Source organism: Periophthalmus magnuspinnatus, chromosome 2 (genome assembly GCF_009829125.3).
Source record: "Periophthalmus magnuspinnatus isolate fPerMag1 chromosome 2, fPerMag1.2.pri, whole genome shotgun sequence".
NCBI lineage: Eukaryota > Metazoa > Chordata > Actinopteri > Gobiiformes > Gobiidae > Periophthalmus > Periophthalmus magnuspinnatus.
In genome coordinates, this window is record NC_047127.1 from 18,732,697 (window position 1) to 18,753,524 (window position 20,828).

At 39.3% G+C, this 20,828-nt stretch overlaps 2 protein-coding genes across 4 annotated transcripts in view; one reads left to right on the forward strand and one right to left on the reverse strand.

Moving 5' to 3' along the window:
- Positions 1 to 1,798: 1,798 nt before the first annotated feature.
- Positions 1,799 to 7,034, reverse strand: cenpl (centromere protein L). Its single transcript, XM_055226908.1, has 5 exons — positions 6,991 to 7,034; positions 5,357 to 5,540; positions 4,475 to 4,726; positions 2,284 to 2,847; positions 1,799 to 1,873 (listed from the first exon to the last, which is right to left on the reverse strand). Exons 1-5 carry the CDS (start codon positions 7,008 to 7,010, stop codon positions 1,799 to 1,801), a joined length of 1,095 nt encoding a protein of 364 aa, XP_055082883.1. The 5' UTR covers positions 7,011 to 7,034.
- Positions 7,035 to 12,980: 5,946 nt separating this feature from the next.
- Positions 12,981 to 20,828, forward strand: part of LOC117381528 (peripheral plasma membrane protein CASK-like) — a 54,374-nt gene continuing 46,526 nt past the window's right edge. For 2 of the 3 annotated variants that reach the window (XM_033978513.2, XM_055226864.1), the window contains exons 1-2: positions 12,989 to 13,673; positions 13,742 to 13,833. In XM_033978513.2, coding sequence (XP_033834404.1) covers positions 13,775 to 13,833 — 59 coding nt within the window. In that variant the 5' untranslated portion in view covers positions 12,989 to 13,673; positions 13,742 to 13,774. Of the gene's footprint in view, positions 13,674 to 13,741; positions 13,834 to 20,828 lie in introns of all 3 variants that reach the window. The other variant, XM_033978521.2, reaches the window with a different exon arrangement.

Here is a 20,828-nt window from a genome sequence, read left to right on the forward strand (position 1 = left end):
AAACATAAATCTTTCTGTCTTTGGTTAAACTCTCAAAATTGGGTCAATTAGCATAATATCCTAATATGTCCCATGTATTTTGCCACATTTCTCCACTGCTCTGTGCTCTAATGACAAGCTGCTGTACACAAGTTACTGCTGTAGCAGAGTCAAGCTGCCAAAACTACAGATGATCTGCTAAGCTACTGGAAAGTTGCTCACTTCCAAATACTGAGCTCTGCACAGTAGCACCAGCAACCTCACTGTTAGCGTCACTACTTCTCTCCAGTTGTATTTTTATGACGATTTTGCTGAGTCTGGCTAAAATGAATAAATATTTAAAGATCAGGCAGTGGACAGGGAGCTGCGGGAGGGTCAGAGGTTAGGGGGTTAAGGTCACAAAGTGGACAGGGAGCTGCGGGTGGGGAGGGGGTCAGAGGTTAGGGGGTTAAAGTCACAAAGTGGACAGGGAGCTGTGGGTGGGTCAGAGGTTAGGGGGTCAGGGTCAGACAGTGGACAGAGAGCTGTTTGAGCACGAATAGTCACATGTTAAGAGCGGATATTGTCATAATTTCAGATGCCATGCTGGTGCCTAGATGGCTCTATGGGAGATTCACTGTTTTAAACTGACACAGAGATATGAACCATAAACACATGTACTTTACATCCCGTACTATACTCTAACATTAGCCCTTCTCCATCTTGTATCTAAAATTACAGTTTTCTGCTTTTCTAATCTTTTAAATGTCGGCTTTTGTTGCTTTGATATTTTCAGCTTTGCCTTTTCGCTGAGTGCAATTGTACAAAAATTGGTGTCTTTTGTTTATGATTGCTTGTTGTGTCTCTTTAAAAAATAAAGTTGTTTTATTATGATATGAGTACTGTTCTCTGGTATACAAGTAAGTGTAATATATTTTGATGTATTATGAGGTAATAAATACATTTGTTTTAAGATATGACTACTTATGTACCAGCAGACATTTTGCTACCGAGGAACCAGTGTTAACTGGGGCCAAAACGTGTCTAAATTGCCCAGTAGTTCTGATCTGACCAACACAAATAAAAGACAAGTTTTATTTAGTGATATGAAGGTTTTAAGTGTCAGAAAATGTCTTCCTTGCGTCTAATCTGTCTCTGCATTTGGATGGGTTGAATTGAATCATAGACTTGCAAATTACCTACATGTTTTTTATTACAGTAATCTATGAAATCTTTTAAAGGTGCATTATGTAGATTTTGGGGAGGATGGAACACTGTGTGTGACTCTGCGTGTCATCATGGACATTATATTGCTCTGCCCAGAATGTACCCCAATATGGCAGTGGAGTTAGCTACTTCGCATTTATTCAATTGTAGGAGTTTCCATTGATCAGAAATACCTTGAAAAACATGCATTCTTACTGTGAGCGATGATCACCTCTCCGCAGATCTGACCTGTAACTTGGCTCGATGGTGTCACTTGCTTGTCTCCATGGAGATGGATAAGTTTAGGAGCAGAGCAGAGGGTCAGAGGAGCAAAGGAGATAGATAAGTTTAATCCTGTACTATGGAACATTTCAGGTAAAGCAATACCATCTCAGTGGATACAAGCGAGGGGTGTACCCTGCTCCAGAAAATAACAGTGCAGCTTTAACCCCACTTAAAAATGACAACAGTGTGTGACCTCATCAGGTAATAAAAGAGTTTATTTACAAGCGATTAAGTAACATCAGTATTTACAGGAGCTCCAGAGTGATGCGGGTCCAAACCACGTGGCGTCATAATGTTTAAATAAAAACGGAAAGGCTTAAAAAAAAAAAAAAAAACAGAATCCAAATGTTCAGATGGGCATTTTGAGAAGAGCACATTCCGTCAGCAAGGACAGTGTGCTCATCATGTATCGACTGTTGGAAATCTGGAAAAAAAAAAAAAATTCATATTATAATTTTTTTTTCTCAAAGTTTGTTCCAGACAAAAGCAGAGCCAGAAGAGTAAAGTTTCTCCTAAGATGGTTTGGACAAGTACAGAGGAAGGAGAGGTTCAGAGGAGCAGAGGAGCAAAGGAGAAGGTCAGAGGAGCAGAGGAGAGGGTTGGAGGAGCAGAGCAGAGGGTCAGAGGAGACAGAGCAGAGGAGAGGGTCAGAGGGGTAGAAGAGAGGAGGAGAGGGTCAGAGGAGCAGAGGAGACAGAGCAGAGGAGAGGGTCAGAGGGGTAGAGGAAAGGAGGAGAGGAGCAGAGGAGAGGGTCAGAGGGGTAGAGGAGAGGAGCAGAGGAGCAGAGGAGAGGGTCAGAGAAGCAGAGGAGAGGAGCAGAGGATGCAGTTTACCTTTATCCTCCCATTGCTTCGTGCTGACCCCAGCGCTGTGGTCACGTGCTGCAGAGTTCCTGCTGACAGATCCAGTTTAAAGTGTCTGTAGAAGTGACTTTTTAATTCTCGCATGAATTCTTCCACCTCCTCTAAGTCTATCGCTTCCTCCTCCTCCGTATCTTTCCTTAGACTCTTCCTCACGCTGCTCCACAAATCCCACGCATCTTCTGAGTTGACAGTGTAGGTAATCTGCATAGGGGGCGCTACAGGAACGGTCCATGTCATTTTGAGATGCTGCAGGTCAGCTTCTTGTTGGCAGTTGGTCCAAAGCGTGGCGAGCCACTGTAGAGTCGTGTGGTTGATTTCCAAACATCCAAACGAGCAGTCGAAGAAGCGGCTGAACCAAGATCTGACAATGCTGGTGATGTTTTCAGTCCCACTGGAGCAGAAGAGGGGAAGGCACACGAAGTCCTGGGACAGAGAGGTGAGGTAATCCACGTTGCCGTGGACACAGGAAAACCAACCACTCCAAATCGTTTTTTCTGGGTCGTCCGGGCGACTGAACATCGGCCTGGATGCGATCTGGAAACAGGACATTGCGATGTGGTGCAAGATGAATAGAAATTAGTAAATCACAAACAACTAAGTGTTCTGAAATGTCCCTGTGTGTCAGATGCCCTCCCTGTGTGTCAGATGCCCTCCCTGTGTGTCACATGCCCTCCCTGTGTGTCACATGCCCTCCCTGTGTAGTTTACATCTGTACAAACATGTTCTGAAATGTGACTGTATTGTATTAGTTTTATTAGTTTGTCAGTCCAGATTTCAGTCGTTTTGTCAGTCCTTCTGGGCAGATTTAAAATGTGAACTTTGAATGGCAATCTCTTTTTATTAGATCATTTATAAATAAACAAACTAAGTAAATTGCAACATGGACCAAACAAGGACTGAACCAAGACTGAGCCAGGACTAAACCAGAACTAAGCCAGGACTAAAGCAGAACTAAACCAGAATTAGAGACCGTACAAGGACTAAGAAAAGACCAAACCCGGACTATACCAGGACTATGCAGAGACAAAATCATAACCATATCAGCACTAACCCAGATTGAAATAAGAATGAAACAGGTCTGAAGCCCTCACTGTCACTGTGAGACGTCTGATTCAGAAGGTCACAATCCAATCCAATCCATGTTCCAGAATTTCCAGGACGCATGACCCTGTTAGAATGGATAACCACTTAAAGGGAATAGAACCCACTATTCCCAGACCATGTGCGATCTTTCAGTGAGGTGTTTGTGCCACCAAAATCTCTTTTTTTAATACTTCAAAATAAGACTTTGAGATTTCAGTATCCTGACAACATAATGCATTTAATTATTCAAACTAGGAGCAAAATATAAGATAAAAATCAAATTGTGATTTTTTTCTGGTATCGACGAGATTTACAAATGATGTTTTAAAATCAGGATTTGAGAGAAGACTGAAATATGAAATGCTATACGTTCCAGAACATGTTTGTAAAGGTTTAGATTTCAGGGTAGATAAACAGGATATTTTGATCTTTGCAGAGACATTTGCACAGACATTTTGTTGCCCCAAGAATCGCTGCCTTTAATAAACTAAGACAAGAATTGAATTAAAGGAACAACAACATTTTCAAAAGAGGACATTTTGTTCTTTCAAGATAACATTCTAAATCAGTGTTTCGCAATCAGGGGAGTACCCTGGGGGTACAGGTGCTGTTAATGATCAGTATGAGGACGAGATAAAGCACCAGGGGCAGCCTCCATGATTTTGTGCTAATTCAAACCACAATTTCAATTTGATGATGATGTCATCAAATTGCAGCCGTAATTGTTAGGGATGGGCCGATGTGGATTTTTTGAGCCGATACTATTATCTGATGTCCTGCTGCTGTGGCCGATAAACCATATTTGCCATTTAAAATCCATCGCAAGGCCCAAAAATGTAAGTAAAGATCACCAATTCATTTTTGTAAAATTAAAACAGAATGTATTTCTCTGTTCCATGTTTATGTCACACACAGAACACTCGTCTGTCTGCTCTTTTATTCAAAAAAGGGTGCACAGAGAATAGGACAGTGCAAAAACTACAAAACAACACAGGTATCGAATGGCAATATTGGCCAATACCGATGTTGGAACAGATATATATCGCGCTTCCCTGCTAATTGGAACTGCAGCTCTCACCTGTATGAGCACGGCCTCTGTGTCCCCCTCTCTCTCCGCCAGCCCCTGCACCAGACTGAAACTCGCCTTGACCCCGTGACCCCCCTCAGTCTCCACGGCGACGCCCTGCTGTCGCTCAGCGGCAATAAATGCAGAGAGCTGTCGTGAGTAGCTCTTCAGGCGCGTGTATTTGAACTGGAACAGAGGAGTCACGTACCACAACTGCCACTCTGCCTTTGTGAGCAGAGACACGAGCTCCGGGGCCAGCTGCTCCTGAGGGGAACAAACACCATGTGTCATTAATAAAGACATGAATCAAATCAAAATCACACTTTGAGCCCGCGCAAAATCACAAAGACCGCTAGCTGTTACTTTGGTAACAGAATGTCCTCAGCAAAAAACAAAATATCATTTTCGTTTATCGTTTTTATAGAAAATCTTGTTGTACCTGTAGTTTAGACCTCTACAAACATGTTCTGAAATGTAGTGATTCATGTATTAGTTTAGCAGTCTCAAATGTGAATCTACCTGGAGTGAACAACTCCAGGTAGATTCAATGTGCACTCTGAATAGAGTCCTACTTTTTAAAAACATGGCAGTGCCAATAAATACTTGGAAAACTGCAATCGTGTGATTTTTTTTTCTAAAACCCTGCAGCTCAAATATAAATGAATTAGTGTTATGAATGTCTGAATTCAAAGACATGAAAAAACAAAAGCAAAGCAAAGGGTTTTTTTTGGTTTTATAAATGTTGCATAAAAACTTAGAAATCTCCAAAGACACTGTTTTTTGGCAAGACATACTCCTGTAATTGAATAAATAAATAAAAGATAAGTTAATGCCATAAATTTGATACTCAACAAAGACCATGTTATCGCCTAGAGAAGCAGAAATCTGACTGACTTTGATATTCTGTGGTCTGGGCGGCCTCCTGCTCGTGTTGAGCCTTCTGGCTGTGAGTCTTGGAGTGAAGCAGTGAGTGAGGCGAGACGCAGCGCCAAAGCAGCTCCGATACGACTGACGATAGCTCTTACTCCTCCTCTGCACCAGGGTGGTACTACAGGGCGTCCGCACCACACCCGACTGTCTGAGGGAGAAACCGAGGATCACTTCATCATTTAAATGTATGTAGTAGTGTCTGTAACACTTTAAATGACCTTGTGTATTGTACTAAACTAGATAGTACCTCATAATGTATTTGACAGTATAACTGCCACAGGATTAAGGATGCATCGATAAGGTTTTGGATATCAGCATGGATATTGAAAATTTTGATGGATCAGTATCAGGTCCAAGATCTCTGTTCAGTCAATGTCCCATTTTGGTTTATACATTGGTGTAATCTTACTGGCCTAAAACACCTTGTAATGTTAAACTTGTATTTTTTTCCAAGTAGTTCTGTAGTTACTTCTGTAGTTACTACTAAATGATAAACAGCATTTGAATGTTGTGTGTTTAAAGGAAGTAAATGATACTTTCAGTCTCTGCCCTGGTATCGATTGATATGGGGTATTGGGAGATACATAAAACTAAAGTGTCAACATCAGTATCTAAAGAGACAAAGCTGGATCGCTGCATCTCTACACACAAAACTAAAAAGAGACAAGAGTGTATTTGGACTGGCCTTGGACCAGTGGCGTGTTCATATTAGTCTGTGCCCAGGTTAGTCCTGCTGTAGCTGGGGATGCACAGATTTTGATACTATAGTTTTAAGTATCTGCCGATAACCAGTGTCAATCAATTCCATTGCGGAGACTGTAGTCGTTCCCAGTTTAGTCCCAATTTTGGTGTGAAATGTTGCATGTGTAAGTGTGAATACATTCAAAGTCCTGTTTAGATTCTTTGTGTATCTGACATGGAGCACATGTAAATGGATTAAACTCATATTAGACAGACGCTTTAGAACAGATTTACAAAGAGCTAGTGTCAAAGTTAGTGTCATCTGCTGTCCTCAAGTACGTTAATACAGTGCTATGCTAAAAATGTTATCATTTTAGCAAATTACTTTGAAGGAGAAGGAATCAATGAATGCAAAGAGAGTAGATGGAAATAGAGGAGGATTGGGGGGATGTAATACAACATAAAACTCGAGTACTGTGTCAGGACATCACAGGATCTGCCCTTTATGCCACTGCTATAACGTCAGTACAACAGGACAATTAGAGATAAAAAGTCAAATAAGCGAAATATCATTAGAGACAGTAACATGTAAACAATGAAGCAGCCTCTGAAACCTTTACTGTTCTATTGTTCAGCACTTCTGAGCCTAATGCAGTCACAGCGTTTATGATGTACTGTGCCTTAATCAGAGCAAATTATAGAATAAATATGAATGGCACTGATTGTAAATTGATCAAATCCGCTCCTTTCTCATTGTCTCACGGACTGCAGCGGCCGGGCTTATTTTTGCATTCACTATGGCGACAAAGATTTAAACTAAACTCAAATTATCTGTTGTTATGAATAAGTATAACTGAGTCGGTAAGACATTACAAGTATCTGTGTTTGCGGAATAAAATGAAAGAGTGCGTTTGTACCTGTTTTCTTTCTGATCCATGTCTGATTTGTTTTCGTCCAAAGCGGAACAAAGCCGGAAGTGATTTTAAACATCGCGCTCGAATCAGCCAATCAGAACGAGGCTAGCGCTTCCTCTACGGTTTCAGATTCTTATCGTGCACTGCTGACATCTGTTGGTAAAAATCTGTAAGTGCGGGCCATGTTTACTGTAATATTTATGCATTAATATCCCCGAGAAATAGATATATTTTTAAGTTGGCATTTATTCCTTCTTTTATTTCGAATATAATTTAACACATATGAAATAATAAAAAAAACATTCAGCAGATATAGAGGTGGGTAGTACTTATTTACATTTACTCAAGATGGTTTGAGAGGGGAGTTAAAAAGGCCATTTTTGTTCATCAAAATCCATATTGGAACAGAAATGGAGCCTTAGACACCATAAACAATAGTGCATTATATATATATATATATATATATATATATATATATATATATATATATATATATATATATATATATATATATATATATATATATATATATATACATATATATATATATATATGTGTGTGTGTGTGTATATATATATGTATGTATATATATATATATATATATATATATATATATATATATATATATACATATATATATATATGTGTGTGTGTGTGTATATATATATGTATGTATATATATATATATATATATATATATATATATATATATATATATATATATATATATATATATATATATATATATATATATATATAGTAACTCAACACTTCTGACTTTGCATGAATTATGATTTCCATTGTAACAGACAAAGCTCATGAGTATTTGATTTATTTGTCTAGAACCAAATGTAGCATGAGAACATCATTAAAATAAATACATAGAAAAGGGTTTTTCAGTCTTTCAGTCTTAGCTTTGCAGATTTATTAAACGTCGCATGAATACAGTTAGAGACAGTAATTCATTTCATTCATCCTTGTTACCATGACAACTGTGCTTTTTCTTCACTTTTTAAAAGAAATTGCAGAAATGACTCCTGCTTTGTCCTTGTCTTCACCTTAAGTATTTGTTAATAATGAACCAAACATGGATTTGGTGTTTTGTCCCATCTCTATGACCACATCAACGGCCAATGGGAAGAATGGACAAAAAACAGGATGAGGCGCTGACCAATCGGAAAAGGAAGTGAAAGAAAGAGAGAGGGAGGAGTGGAAAAGAAGGAGAAAAGGAGAAAGACAGACAGTGTGAAAGAGAGAAAGAAAGAGAGAGAGGAAGAAAGAGAGAAAGAGGGAGGAGTGGGAAAGAAGGAGAGAGAAAGACAGAGCGAGGGAGAAAGAGAGAGGGAGGAGTGGAAAAGAAGGAGAGAGAGAAAGACAATGTGAAAGAGAGAAAGAAAGAGAGAGGAAGAAAGAGAAAGAGGGAGGAGTGGGAAAGAAGGAGAGAGAGAGAAAGAAGGGGAGAGAGAGAAAGAGCGCGAGGGAGAAAGAGAGAGGGAGGAGTGGAAAAGAAGGAGAGAGAGAAAGACAGTGTGAAAGAGAGAAAGAAATAGAGAGGAAGAAAGAGAGAGAGAGGGAAGAGTGGGAAAGAAGGAGAGAGAGAAAGACAGAGTGTGAAAGAGAGAAAAAAAGAGAGAGGAAGAAAGAGAGAGAGAGGGAGGAGTGGGAAAGGAGGAGAGAGAGAAAGAAGGGGGGAGAGAGAGAAAGAGAGAGCGAGGGAGAAAGAGAGAGGGAGGAGTGGAAAAGAAGGAGAGAGAGAAAGACAGAGAGTGTGAAAGAGAGAAAGAAAGAGAGAGTAAGAAAGAGAGAGGGAGGAGTGGGAAAGAAGGAGTGAGAGAAAGAGGGACAGAGAAAGAGAGAGAAAGAAAGAGAGAAAGGGAGGAGTGAGAAATAAAGAGAGAGCAAGGGAGAAAGAGAGAGGGAAAAGGGGAGTGAGAAAGAGAAACAGAAAGAGCGAGTAAGGGAGAAAGAGAGAGAGATAGGGAGGTGTGGGAAAGAAGGAGAGCGAAAGAAAGAAGGAGAAAGAGAGCGAGGGAGAAAGAGAGAGAGTGAGAGAGGGAGGAGTGGGAAAGAAGGAGAGAGAGAAAGAGAGAGGAAGGGAGAGAGAGAGCGAGGGAGGGAGGGAGAGAGAGAGGGAGGAGTGGGAAAGAAGGAGAGCGATAAAGAAAGAGTGAGGGAGGAGTGAGAAAGAAAGAGAGGAGAGAAAGAAAGCAAGAGGGAGGAGTGAAAAAGAAGGAGAGAGAAAGAAAGAGAGAGAAAAAGAGGGAGAGAAAGAAAGAGTGAGGGAGCAAGAGAGAGCGCGAGAGAGGCAAGAGTGAAAAATACGGAAAGAGAGAGTGGGAAATAGCACCATCTAGTGGCGGTAATAGGGGCTCACATGTTCAGTCCAGTTCTATCAGTGGGTACATTTACATGGCCAGTAGAAATCAGATAACCAGAATAACAGCCATGTCTGCCCAAGGACCAGATCTCAATACACTGTGTTCAACCTTGTGACATCTTCAGGTGGTCCTTCAAACATGCTGCTCTATGTTTGTCTCTTTTTTCAATAATTCATTTAAATATACAGAATACCACTGAAGTAAATATAAAGGATAATATTGAAATACATTTATGCCATAATAAGCCCAAAGCAGATCTATCCCCAGATTCTGCTCTAAATGTACCATTTGGTTCAAAAATGAACTTCAGTAAGTCAACAGAAGAATGCAACACTGGTTTGCATCTAAAGGGTCAGAGAAGTTCTCAAATCTTGTCGTGCCAAAAATAATTAAACATCCCCCGCTAGTGCAGAGAAAGTGACCCCAAAAATGAATCGATATAGTGATTATGGAGACAGGTCTGTTCAGAGGGCCTCAGATCAGGCCCTCAGAAGTTGTAGTAACTAATAAAATGGCTGTTTGTAGATGTAGCAGTAGCAGAAACCTAGAAGTATCTCAACATGAGCATAGGTAAATGATTGTTGCATATCTCTACATGCTGCCATTAGGCCAGTTAATACACAGCAATAATGTGTCACACACAACTCTGCAGACGACACTCAGATCTATGTCTCACTGCAGCAGGTGAATATGGACCAGTGGATTCACTTCAGTGTGTGGAGGAAAAACAACTTTCTCCAGCTAAACTCAGACAAGACTCAAGTCATAGTCTTTGGCCACAGAAACAAAGAGAAAGTGTCAGCAGTCACCTCGAGTCGCTCTTTATAAAACCTTCAAATTAGGCTAGAAATCTAGGGATAATAATGGATTCAGACTTTAACATTCACATCAAATCAATAACACCTGCAGCTTTTTACCATCTAAAAAACATGTCAAAAATCAAAGTTATACTGTCAAAACCAGACTTAGAGAGACTTACAACCAGAACACTGCTGCTCGGGTCCTGACTAGAACCAGGAAGTACTTCACACGTGTCCTGTGCTCAGGTCTCTGGCTCCTGTGGCTCAGAGAATAAACTTTAAAGCAGCTCTGCTTGTGAACAAGTCTCTCCATGGACCAGCACCAAAGTACATCTCCCACATGTTAGAGCCACATGAACCAATAGGAAGAATGGACAAAAAACAAAAACAAAAAGCACTCTGAGGACTTCAGGGACAGGACTCCTGCTGGTGCCCAGAGTCAGGACTAAACATGTGGAATCAGCGTTTAAGTTTTATGCAGTTAAAACCTGGAACAGTCTTCCTGAAGATGTGATACAGGCCTCGACTTTGGCAATGTTTAAATCCAGGCTCAAAACAGTTCTGTTTAGCTACATATGACTGAAAGGGTTTTATTTTGCATTTTTATGTTTTAATGTTAATTGTAAGATGATTAGTTGTGATTATGTATGTTTTTATTTGTGTGTTTTAATGTTTTTCTTATTCTGTAAAGCACTTTGAATTACTTTGTGTACAAATTGTGCTATACAAATAAACTTACCTTGCTTATATTTTGATGGGGTCATACCTTTATCTGTGTCACTAATGCAGTGGATGCTGTGCTTATATTTTGGCCAGTAAAAATCAATGTCACAATTTTCTTAGACCCAGATAACAATTTTGATTTCTTCACGACTTTTGTCAAATGAGTACCTTTACACGTCACCTTCATTCATTTCATTGTAGTTGTTAAAATGCACTTGTCACTATAATCTGAGGTTTAGGTGGAAAACGTGTCTTTGTTGGAACATAAAGCTGCATTAAAGAGAAAATCTGAGAATCATGATTTTGCTATTTTACCAAAATAGTAAAATATCATAGGAATGAGATCAATATTGTTATCAATATATTGCCCAGCCCCAAGGACGAGCAGGTAGGGGATACTGTGCAAGTCCTAAAAACTTTGAATTTTAAATCCTTTCAAGTCTTCTCACCAAATGACTGAATACTCTTTGTAATTTCTATATTATTATTATTATTATTATTATTAGTAGTAGTAGTAGTAGTAAATTACCCTACTTATAACATCCTATTGTGAGAAATAGAGAAGTGAGGAGGTACATGTTCTCGTTCCTGTAAACCGGGGGACTGATGTTGTAAATTAGCTTTGACTGATCTATGTTTGTTGTATCTGTCCTGGTCAAATAAACAATAGTATAATAATAGAGTACATAGAGTGTATAAACTGTATACAGAACAGTGTTTTCTAGTCACTTTTTAGGACAGGAATCAACTCAAGGCACTAGGATTTAAGTAAAAAACCTATGACAGAGGTGGTACTCAGTTACACTTACTGGAGTACTTTTTTCTAGTAGCATACTTTTTCTCCTACTTGAGTAATATATAGTACAGTGTAACAGTACTCTTACTTGAGTAATGTATAGTACAGTGTAACAGTACTTTTACTCGAGCAATAGTACTCTTACTCGAGTAAAAGTGGTGTTTTTCTTCCTCTGTGAGCGAGTCTAAAGTGACTGGTGCTTTATGTAACAATATGAAATGATTTGAACATTTGTGTTTCTGGCTCCTTCAGATGTGATTTAGTTTGATTTAGTTTGGCCCATTCCTGTGTCTGTTTTGTCTTACTACTACTTACTACTACTACTAATACTTTTTTTGCTCTTACTTTAGTAATTTCTTGGACCAGTACTTTGTTCTTCTTATTCTGAAGTAACGTTACTCTTATTTGAGCACAATTTTTGGCTACTCTACTAGCTCTGATAAATGTAATGGAGATTAATATATATATATATATATATATATATATATATATATATATATATATATATATATATATATATATATATATATATATATATATATATATATATATATATATATATATATATATATATATATATATAGATATATATATATATATATAGATAGATAGATAGATAGATATATAGATAGATAGATAGATAGATATACATATAGATAGATATACATATAGATAGATATATAATATATATTTATATACTGTATAGGCAAAACTTAAACAATGGACAAAAAATATAATGAAAAGAAATAAATCACAGTAAAAAAAATAAAATAATAAATAATTTTGGCTTTGATGGATTTTTAACTTTTATAATAGTTTTATTTCATTGTTGGAAGCTTTAAAAATTGGTGGGGACTTTAAAAAATTGAATTTTTGTATATAACGTTTTGTCATTATGAGGATTACATTGACCAACAAGCAAGTCCATTTTGTTCTTAAGCACAGGTCCATTTAAAATATCATCACTAATTCTAATTTTACCTGTACGTTCTTGTGTACCATAGACTGTACATGTCTGGATATGACTATATATATATATGACTGTAAATGTGTATATGGTGTCCACTGTTCTTGTGTTTGGGTCCAAAGGCTGACGTAAGGCGATGGGGTTTAGGTACTCTGCGCACGCGTGGAAGGGAGACACTGGACGCAACCGTTAGAAAAACCGATTAGGAAACTGCGCTTAAATCATCCCCACGCGTTGGCGCCATTTTGGCTCAGACTTCCATAGAAAACAACAGTGGGGCTCCGTCACTCTAGGACCCATTGTGGCGCTCAGTTTCCCGGAGCGTTGAGGGAGGAGCCGTGGGTTTCTGGAAGTCGGGGGAGCCAGTCAAAGCCAACCAGCCCAGCAGCATCTATCCATCCGAGGCGCTGGAGCTAAAGAAACCCGATATTTGTGTATGAAAAAGGCGGCCGAGGAGACGGAGGAGCGGACGCCGTCAGGATGCGGCTTAGTCTGGACTGGGGAAGCTAAAGCACAGCCCAAACGCGGTGTCATTTAGCCTGGATTATTCTTAGTGCTGTTAGTGCTGTCGGCCCCGGGAGCATATCGAAACGAGACACCTGGTTATTGCATCGACTCCTGCTAGCGCTTTCCCAGCCCGAGCTAGCCATTTTCACAGGAGCATCTCGGATCTGTCGGATGCTGCTGTTGGCTCCTGCTTCCTCTGCTTCTACTAAGGAAAGATGCGCTGAGAAACGAAGCGCTAGATTAGCCGCAGCAGCCGAGAGCATGCAATGAAAGCTGTTTTCTGTGATCTGTCGAGGAAAATCTGCACGCCCTCGGCTCTGGATGGTGCTTATCTGTGTTGGAGGCCAGCCGTAGGAGCTGGGGACGGGAAGGTGGGGCGGCTCACAGCTAAACATGCTAACAGGCTAACAGGCTAACTAGACTGGATGTCCACTGCTTTTCCTCTATTCTCTGAGCACTGACAACAAGACTATCAAATTACAACCACTTTGCAAGATTAAAATTCAAATATTAAGGTATTTCTGCATAAAAACGACACATATTTATCTATTGGCATAACTAAAAAATCTATTCATTTTTAAAGGGAGTTCTGCAAAAAAGGATTTGATTTTTGACCATGGCAGACGACGACGTGCTGTTTGAGGATGTCTACGAGCTGTGCGAGGTCATTGGGAAGTAAGTATCACAAAACATGCTCTCAATTCACCTGGTCTGATTAAATCCAGAGATCAGATGACAAAAAGGGACTGGCAATTGAGCAGAAATGAATAAAAATGTCAAATTGAAGCCTTAAGGTTACACAAATGGCCATGACATATTGAAATATGCACCCATCCTCCCATCTTCTTATCTGAGGCTGGGTCGTGGGGGCATCAGTCTAAGCAGGGACTCCCAGACTTCCTTCACCCCAGACACGTCCTCCAGTTTCTCTGGTGGGACCCCAAGGCGTTCACTGGCCAGCCGAGAGACATAGTCTCTCCAGCGTGTCCTGGGTCTTCCACTGTATTGAAATATTCCTTGCAGAAGTGTAGTTAAATGATTACAACACTAGTACTATCTTTTCAAATGGTATTTTCTACTGTCTATAAGAGTGCAGTTGCCAGAGTATGTTAAATTGGCTTGAAAAGTTGGTACTAAAGTGACATCATTTACAACTGAATTTAAAATTTTGAATGGGTGAAAAATGACATCTGAGCCTGTGCTAGTTTTTATAGAAACAAGGGCAGATTTATCAAAGAGTCAAGTCAGTCCTAAAATTAGTACTAAATGTGAACCTTAATTGCCTTCAAATAGTATTTGGAAATTTGATATCTCTTGTAGTACATATTATAATAGTAGTAACAGTAGTAGTAATGGCAGTTGTAGTAGTAATTGCAGTTGTAAATGTAGTGGTAATGTAGAATCTTAAATTTAGTTCTAAAGGTGAGATGAGGCCACTTGGATTAGTTCTAGTCTGTTCACGTTTGTTCACAAGTGCAAAACAAGGCAAGGTGTAAAATATATAAGATTTTCTGTTAATAAATACACCAATATTCAATTGTGCTTAAATCCACAATGCACATTTTAAACCCAGAACATTAACATTTGAGAGAAGACTGAAATCTGAGCATTAAACTAATCCAAGCATCCCATCTATTTCAGCACATGTTTGTAGAGGTATTAAGTACTGGGTTAACAGCTTTTACACAGAATAAGACCCCATGGACACACAGGGAGGGCATCTGACACACTGGATATTAGATTGGGAATTATGACAGTTCAAATCATGATGTTGATTGATTGTGATACATTTTGCTTCCTGAATTTCGATTTTTAGGCATAAATGCACATCTAAAATCCAGGGATTTAAGTTGAAATAAATGGCATATGCTGTGGGAGAATAGGGAAGTTCTACTGCTGTTTTGATGTGTGTGGAAGTGGTTGAAATTGAGGAAGTTTCATTTTTGTTGCTTGGGAAAGTTAAGGATAGGATTTGATTGTCGAGGTACAGCCAATGCGTTTTGTGCATTTGACCAATCCTTCAGTGTCTCTGGGTTAAACCTGCATTTGACCCATCCTTTAGTGTGTCTGGGTTAAACCTGTCAGGAGCAGTGGACCAGATCTGAGACATGATCCTGGTTAGAAGTAGAAATGCAAGAATGCTGGTATGGGATATTGAGTCTGATTGAGGAAAACAAATGCTGGTCCAGCTGATATCCTGGTTGGATCTATTCGTGCGTTTCACTTTTCTGATATAGGCACCATTTTGAGGATGTTTCACCATTCAAAAGCTATAATACACTGCCTGGCCAAAAAAAATTGCCACCTGGATTTAATTAAGCAAATAGGTTGGGGTTGCTGCAGTTGGTCATGTCTAGGTTCAGCATCAGTCTGTGCTCAAAAAATGAGGTCAGATGACACCTGAATATACTGAATGACCAGGTTATTCCATCAATGGATTTTTTTCTTCCCTGATGGCACGGGCATATTCCAAGATGACAATGCCAGGATTCATCAGGCTCAAATAGTGACAGAGTGGTTCAGGAGCAGGAGACATCATTTTCACACATGGATTGTCCACCACAGTCCAGACCTTAACCCCAGTGAGAATCTTTGGGATGTGCTGGAGAAGGCTTTGTGCAGCAGTCAGACTCTACCATCATAAAGATATTGGTATTGAAAATTGAAAAATTGAGAAATGAATGCAACACTGGATGGAAATAAATGTTATTATAATAAATCTTATCTTATGACATTGCAAAAACTTATTGAAACAATGCAACAACGAATGCCTGCCGTAATCAAAGCTAAAGATGGTCCAACCAAATATTAGAGTGTGAAACCTTTTTTTTTGGCGAGGTAGTGTATTTTAAATTGTTAGTTACTACAGCAACAGTGTTCATTTTTCATCATTGTATAACCCATGGATAAACCAGTGTAATAAGACTCTTTACTGGTCATAGTTGGCTCAGAGCGTCTCATTATGTTTATGTCTTTTATTTATACAAAGATGTTCTGTAGTTAGTTGAAAGATGACACACAACCCATTTAAAGCAGTTTTGTCACATTATTATAGTTTCATAGGAATTTTAATCTCTGTTGAAATAAGGAAGCACAAGTATTGATATATCTGGACTGGTGCGTCCCGAGCCAGGAGTACCTAGTTGGAGGATTGTCTCACTGAAAACTTTATTACCACAGTTACATTTAAATGGTGGGTTTAGTTGACAGTTTGAGTGATGGATGCATTCTCTTTTCAAACTTGAGGCTGTTTTTGTTGTTTCGTGTCTTAGCCGTAAGAACAGAATGAGAAATTAGCTGTGGCATCGTTTTGACACTGTGTTTTATTGAATTGAACAGCAGAGATGGAGTGATTTCAGATCGGTGGAAAGGGTTTATATTTTGTCATGCAGGGCTGAATGGTTTTGGAAACATATCTAATTGTCTGACAAGCATTGCAATTTGATTTTGTCCAAAGTTTTCAGTTTAAACCCATCCAGGACCTTTAACATTTGAGAGAGACTGAACTGTTAAACTAATCCAAGAATCACATGCGTTTCAAAACAAAGGTCTAAACAGGATATTTTATTGTTTGCAATAGGGTTGTAAAAGGTGTTGAAAATCGGACACTAATCCATACGAAAACTAGTGTCGAAGCTCATTTTTTTGCAGGTTTTGATACTAAAAAAGTCCTATTTACAGGAGTGAGATGAACCTTTCTTGAATATCTTTAGAATGATCTTGAGTAAAGTATAAAACACTAGTGTACACCCTTGGACCACTGTGAACCTACTGGACACTGTGGGATTCCACACATATAACACCCATGGGAAAAGAAAACAATGTACTACCGTTTAATGTGGAAAATCAGAGTCTATTGTCTAAAGCACGTGTCAGACTCGAGGCCCATGGGCAAATGTGGCCTGCCATGTCATTTTATGTGGCCCACAACAAGGTAAATTAAAAGGTATGACTATCTTAAAATGTCAGTTTATCAGCAGTTGGCAAGTTATACGGCCATATTTTTTACATCTATGGAAATACATATGCAATATTTGTAAAATTGAATAAATAATAAATACAGAAAGTTTATGAACACGCTTAAAAAGTAGTTACATTTATTTTACAGAACATCTGGCACAACATCTATTATCATTGTGGTATCCGAGTCTGTACCAAGTCTATTTTTTAGTATCAAAATCGAGTTTGAAATTGTAGCATCATGACAGCACTAGTTTGCAATGAAAATGATGTTACCTTAATAATTTCAGTGTTTCTGATTTGGTAATTACGACCGTTCATGTCGGCCAATAGTACCAGGACTAATGAAGGTGAATGGACTTTAAAAACACAGACGAACACTTTTGGATCACCACCTGATGATGTCCCGAGGTCGAACTAGGTGTTACGTGTTACGTGTGCTCTAAAAAGGGACATGGACTAAATAGATGTCATTACTAAAGCACTATGGAAACAAAACACAGCTCCAGGTATGTGTTTGAAAAGAAAACGAAATTAGAACATGATTAGAAATTTTTAAAGAAGCATAATGTTGAATCTTTTATTAAAAACAATGCAATCAAGTGTATTATTCCCATGTCCAAGCTGCTTTGTGACCCATCCTTTTGTATAAATAATAGACTTTTGATTGGCTGTGTCCCATTTATAAAAACATATTTCATTAAATGTGCCAAACAAAAGCCTGAAAACAGAAATGCCTTTATGATTTATGTATGAACTTTTGCCTTCAACATATTTTTGAAGTACATTTGAGCTATAATCCAGATAAAATGATATAATGTAGTAATATTTCTGAAGTTATGTAACCAAGTTCTTCATGGAACTAGGATTTTTTTCTGTATAAAAAGTGCTAACCCTGCAGTTTAGACCTTTATAAACATGTTCTGAAATGTCCCTGTGTGTCGGATGCCCAACTTTATTATGCATAAAACGTCTAATCCTGTAGTTTAGTCTGTGAAATGTGATTCTTGTATTAGTTTGAACAGAACTTTGAACACAATCCTAATATTGAAACATAAATCACAAATCAAATCAATATTTGATTTTTTCCCCCCATATCATTCAGCCGTACTGTGGTCAGTTTGATGTCATTCTTGTTTTGACTGAAGTGTGAAGGCAGTTACACAGAGCGGTGATGTGCACAAAAGCTGATAATAAGCACATGTTTGAAAGCTCTCCTCTGATTTGGTGTGGTCTCTTGGCTTTAGCTGGGGGCCTGTGGTTCATTCACAGCAGCACGATTGATCCAGTGGCTCAAACTCGCAGTGAGACGAAGGTAAAAAGATCCTACAGATACTCCACTGTCTCTGCTGCAGTTTAGCTCCACAAAGTGATGCTTTGAGGGCACTTTTTAAGACTGTTCTGGGACAAGAATGCAGCTTATCCGCTTCTATGTGATAAAACTCCTTTGCACATGTTAAATATTTTGCCATTTTCTCTCTATGGTGATGTTACTGTTTTGCCAGGAATTATCCACAGAATGGCATTATACTTACTACATGGAAACAAGCAGGGGACACCAGAAGTTGTAGGTCAGATGTGGAGAGGCAACCCCACTGTAAGAATACATGTTTTTCAGGGTATTTTGGACAACTACACTCCCTGGCCAAAAAAAAAGGTCCCACACTCTAGTATTTGGTTGGACCACCTTTAGCTTTAATTACGGCTCACATTCGCTGTGGCATAGTTTCAATAAGCTTCTGCAATGTCACAAGGTTTATTTCCATCCAGTGTTGCATTAATTTTTCACCCAGATGTTGCATTGATGACGGTAGAGTCTGACCGCTGCACAAAGCCTTCTCCAGCGCATCCCAAAGATTCTCACTGGGGTAAAGGTCTGGACTCTGTGGTGGACAATCCATGTGTGAAAATGATGTCTCATGCTCCTGAACCACTCTTTCACAATTTGAGCCCCATGAATCCTGGCATTGTCATCTTGGAATATGCCCGTGTCATCAGGGAAGAAAAAATCCATTGATGGAATAACCTGGTCATTCACTATATTCAGGTGTCAGCTGACCTCATTCTTTGAGCAGAGACTGTTGCTGAACCTAGACCTGACTCGTACCTACAGGCTCATATCTGTTTGCTTAGTTGAATCCAGGTGGTGACTTTATTTTTTTGGCCAGGCAGTGTAATTACTACATGGAAACAAGCAGGGAACACCACAAGTTATAGGTCTGATTTGTGGAGAGGCAACCCCTCTGTAAGACTACTTTTAGGGTATGCCATACTGTGTAACATCCCCAGGCAGATGGTACAATGTCAGTAACAAGTTTTAGATGACAAAATATGCACTGTGATTTCTACACATTAGTTTTGTCATATAGCTGTGTTTCTAATGACATGACCGCGTTCTATAGGCCAATGTGACTTAATACAGACGGGGCAGATTTTAGTTGTAACATGGCACATTCCAGGGTAGGCCTGGGTATCATTAAGAAGTTGCCAATACGATATATACCTCGGTACATAGGCCATGATACGATACGTATCTCAATACTGTGCACTGTCGATTCAATATAATATGATACGATATATTTCAAATTGATTCGATACGATTTAGTGAAAAATAAAGGCTTTCAGGACACTTAATCAACCCCATTGTCACAAAAAATAAACATTAGACAATAAATTAAAAAATAATAATAATAATTTATTGAGGATGAATAAACATAACAGTACATTTTGTTTTGAGGATTTTACCAACTATAAAAACACATCTGACTGTTGCATTGGCCAGTATTTCTCATCCACAGCTTATATGAGCTCCACATTTACATTTACACAGGGACATGTGCAGGATCACAACATATTTACTAAATCACAACTGTGATACTAAAAGTCTTTGTTAAACCAAAGTTAATATGAAATAAACCTATTTTAATCATCAAAACAGTGAATCAAATGTCAAATTTTCTGCATAAACGAGTTTATTTCCTCTAAACAAGCCACACAATGTTGCGCTGTCACAGAATAATTTGGTAAAATAAGCAAAAAAATACTCTTGTTGATATAATGATACAGCAACCCACGATATCGATACTGTATAATTAAATGAAATGAGTCACTGCCTCAAGTGGAGGAGTTCAAGTATCTCGGGGTCTTGTTCACAAGTGAGGGAAGGATGGAGCGTGAGATTGACAGGTGAATCGGTGCAGTGTCTGCAGTGATGCGGTCGCTGTATTGGTCCATTGTGGTAAAGAAGGAGCTGAGTCGAAAGGCAAAGCTCTCGATTTACCGGTCAATCTACGTTCCTACCCTCACCTATGGTCATGAGCTCTGGGTAATGACCGAAAGGACAAGATCGTGGATACAAGCGGCCGAAATGGGTCTCCTTCATAGGGTGGCTGGGCGCACCCTTAGGGATAGGGTGAGGAGCTCGGTCACACGGGAGGAGCTTGGAGTAGAGTCCTACATGTCGAGAGGAACCAGTTGAGGTGGCTCAGGCATTTGTTCAGGATGCTTCCTGTAGATGTTCCAGGTATGTCCCATCAGCTGGAGGGCCCAGGGAAGACCCAGGACATGCTGGAGGGACTATGTCTCTTGGCTGGCGTGGGAACGCCTTGGGGTCCCACCAGAGGAGCTGGAGGACATGCCCGGGGTGAGGGAAGTCTGGGAGTCCCTGCTTAGACTGCTGCCCCCGCGACCCGGCCCTGGATAAGTGGAAG

Bases quoted from the DNA above. Each gene is read 5' to 3' on its own strand.
- cenpl (XM_055226908.1), bottom strand. From the start codon at position 7,010: ATGGATCAGAAAGAAAACAG. The intron at 5,541-6,990 runs GTACAAACGCAC...TTTCTCCCTCAG, and splicing joins ATGGATCAGAAAGAAAACAG to ACAGTCGGGTGTGGTGCGGA. The intron at 1,874-2,283 runs GTAAACTGCATC...TTTTTTTTCCAG, and splicing joins GAAGCAATGGGAGGATAAAG to ATTTCCAACAGTCGATACAT.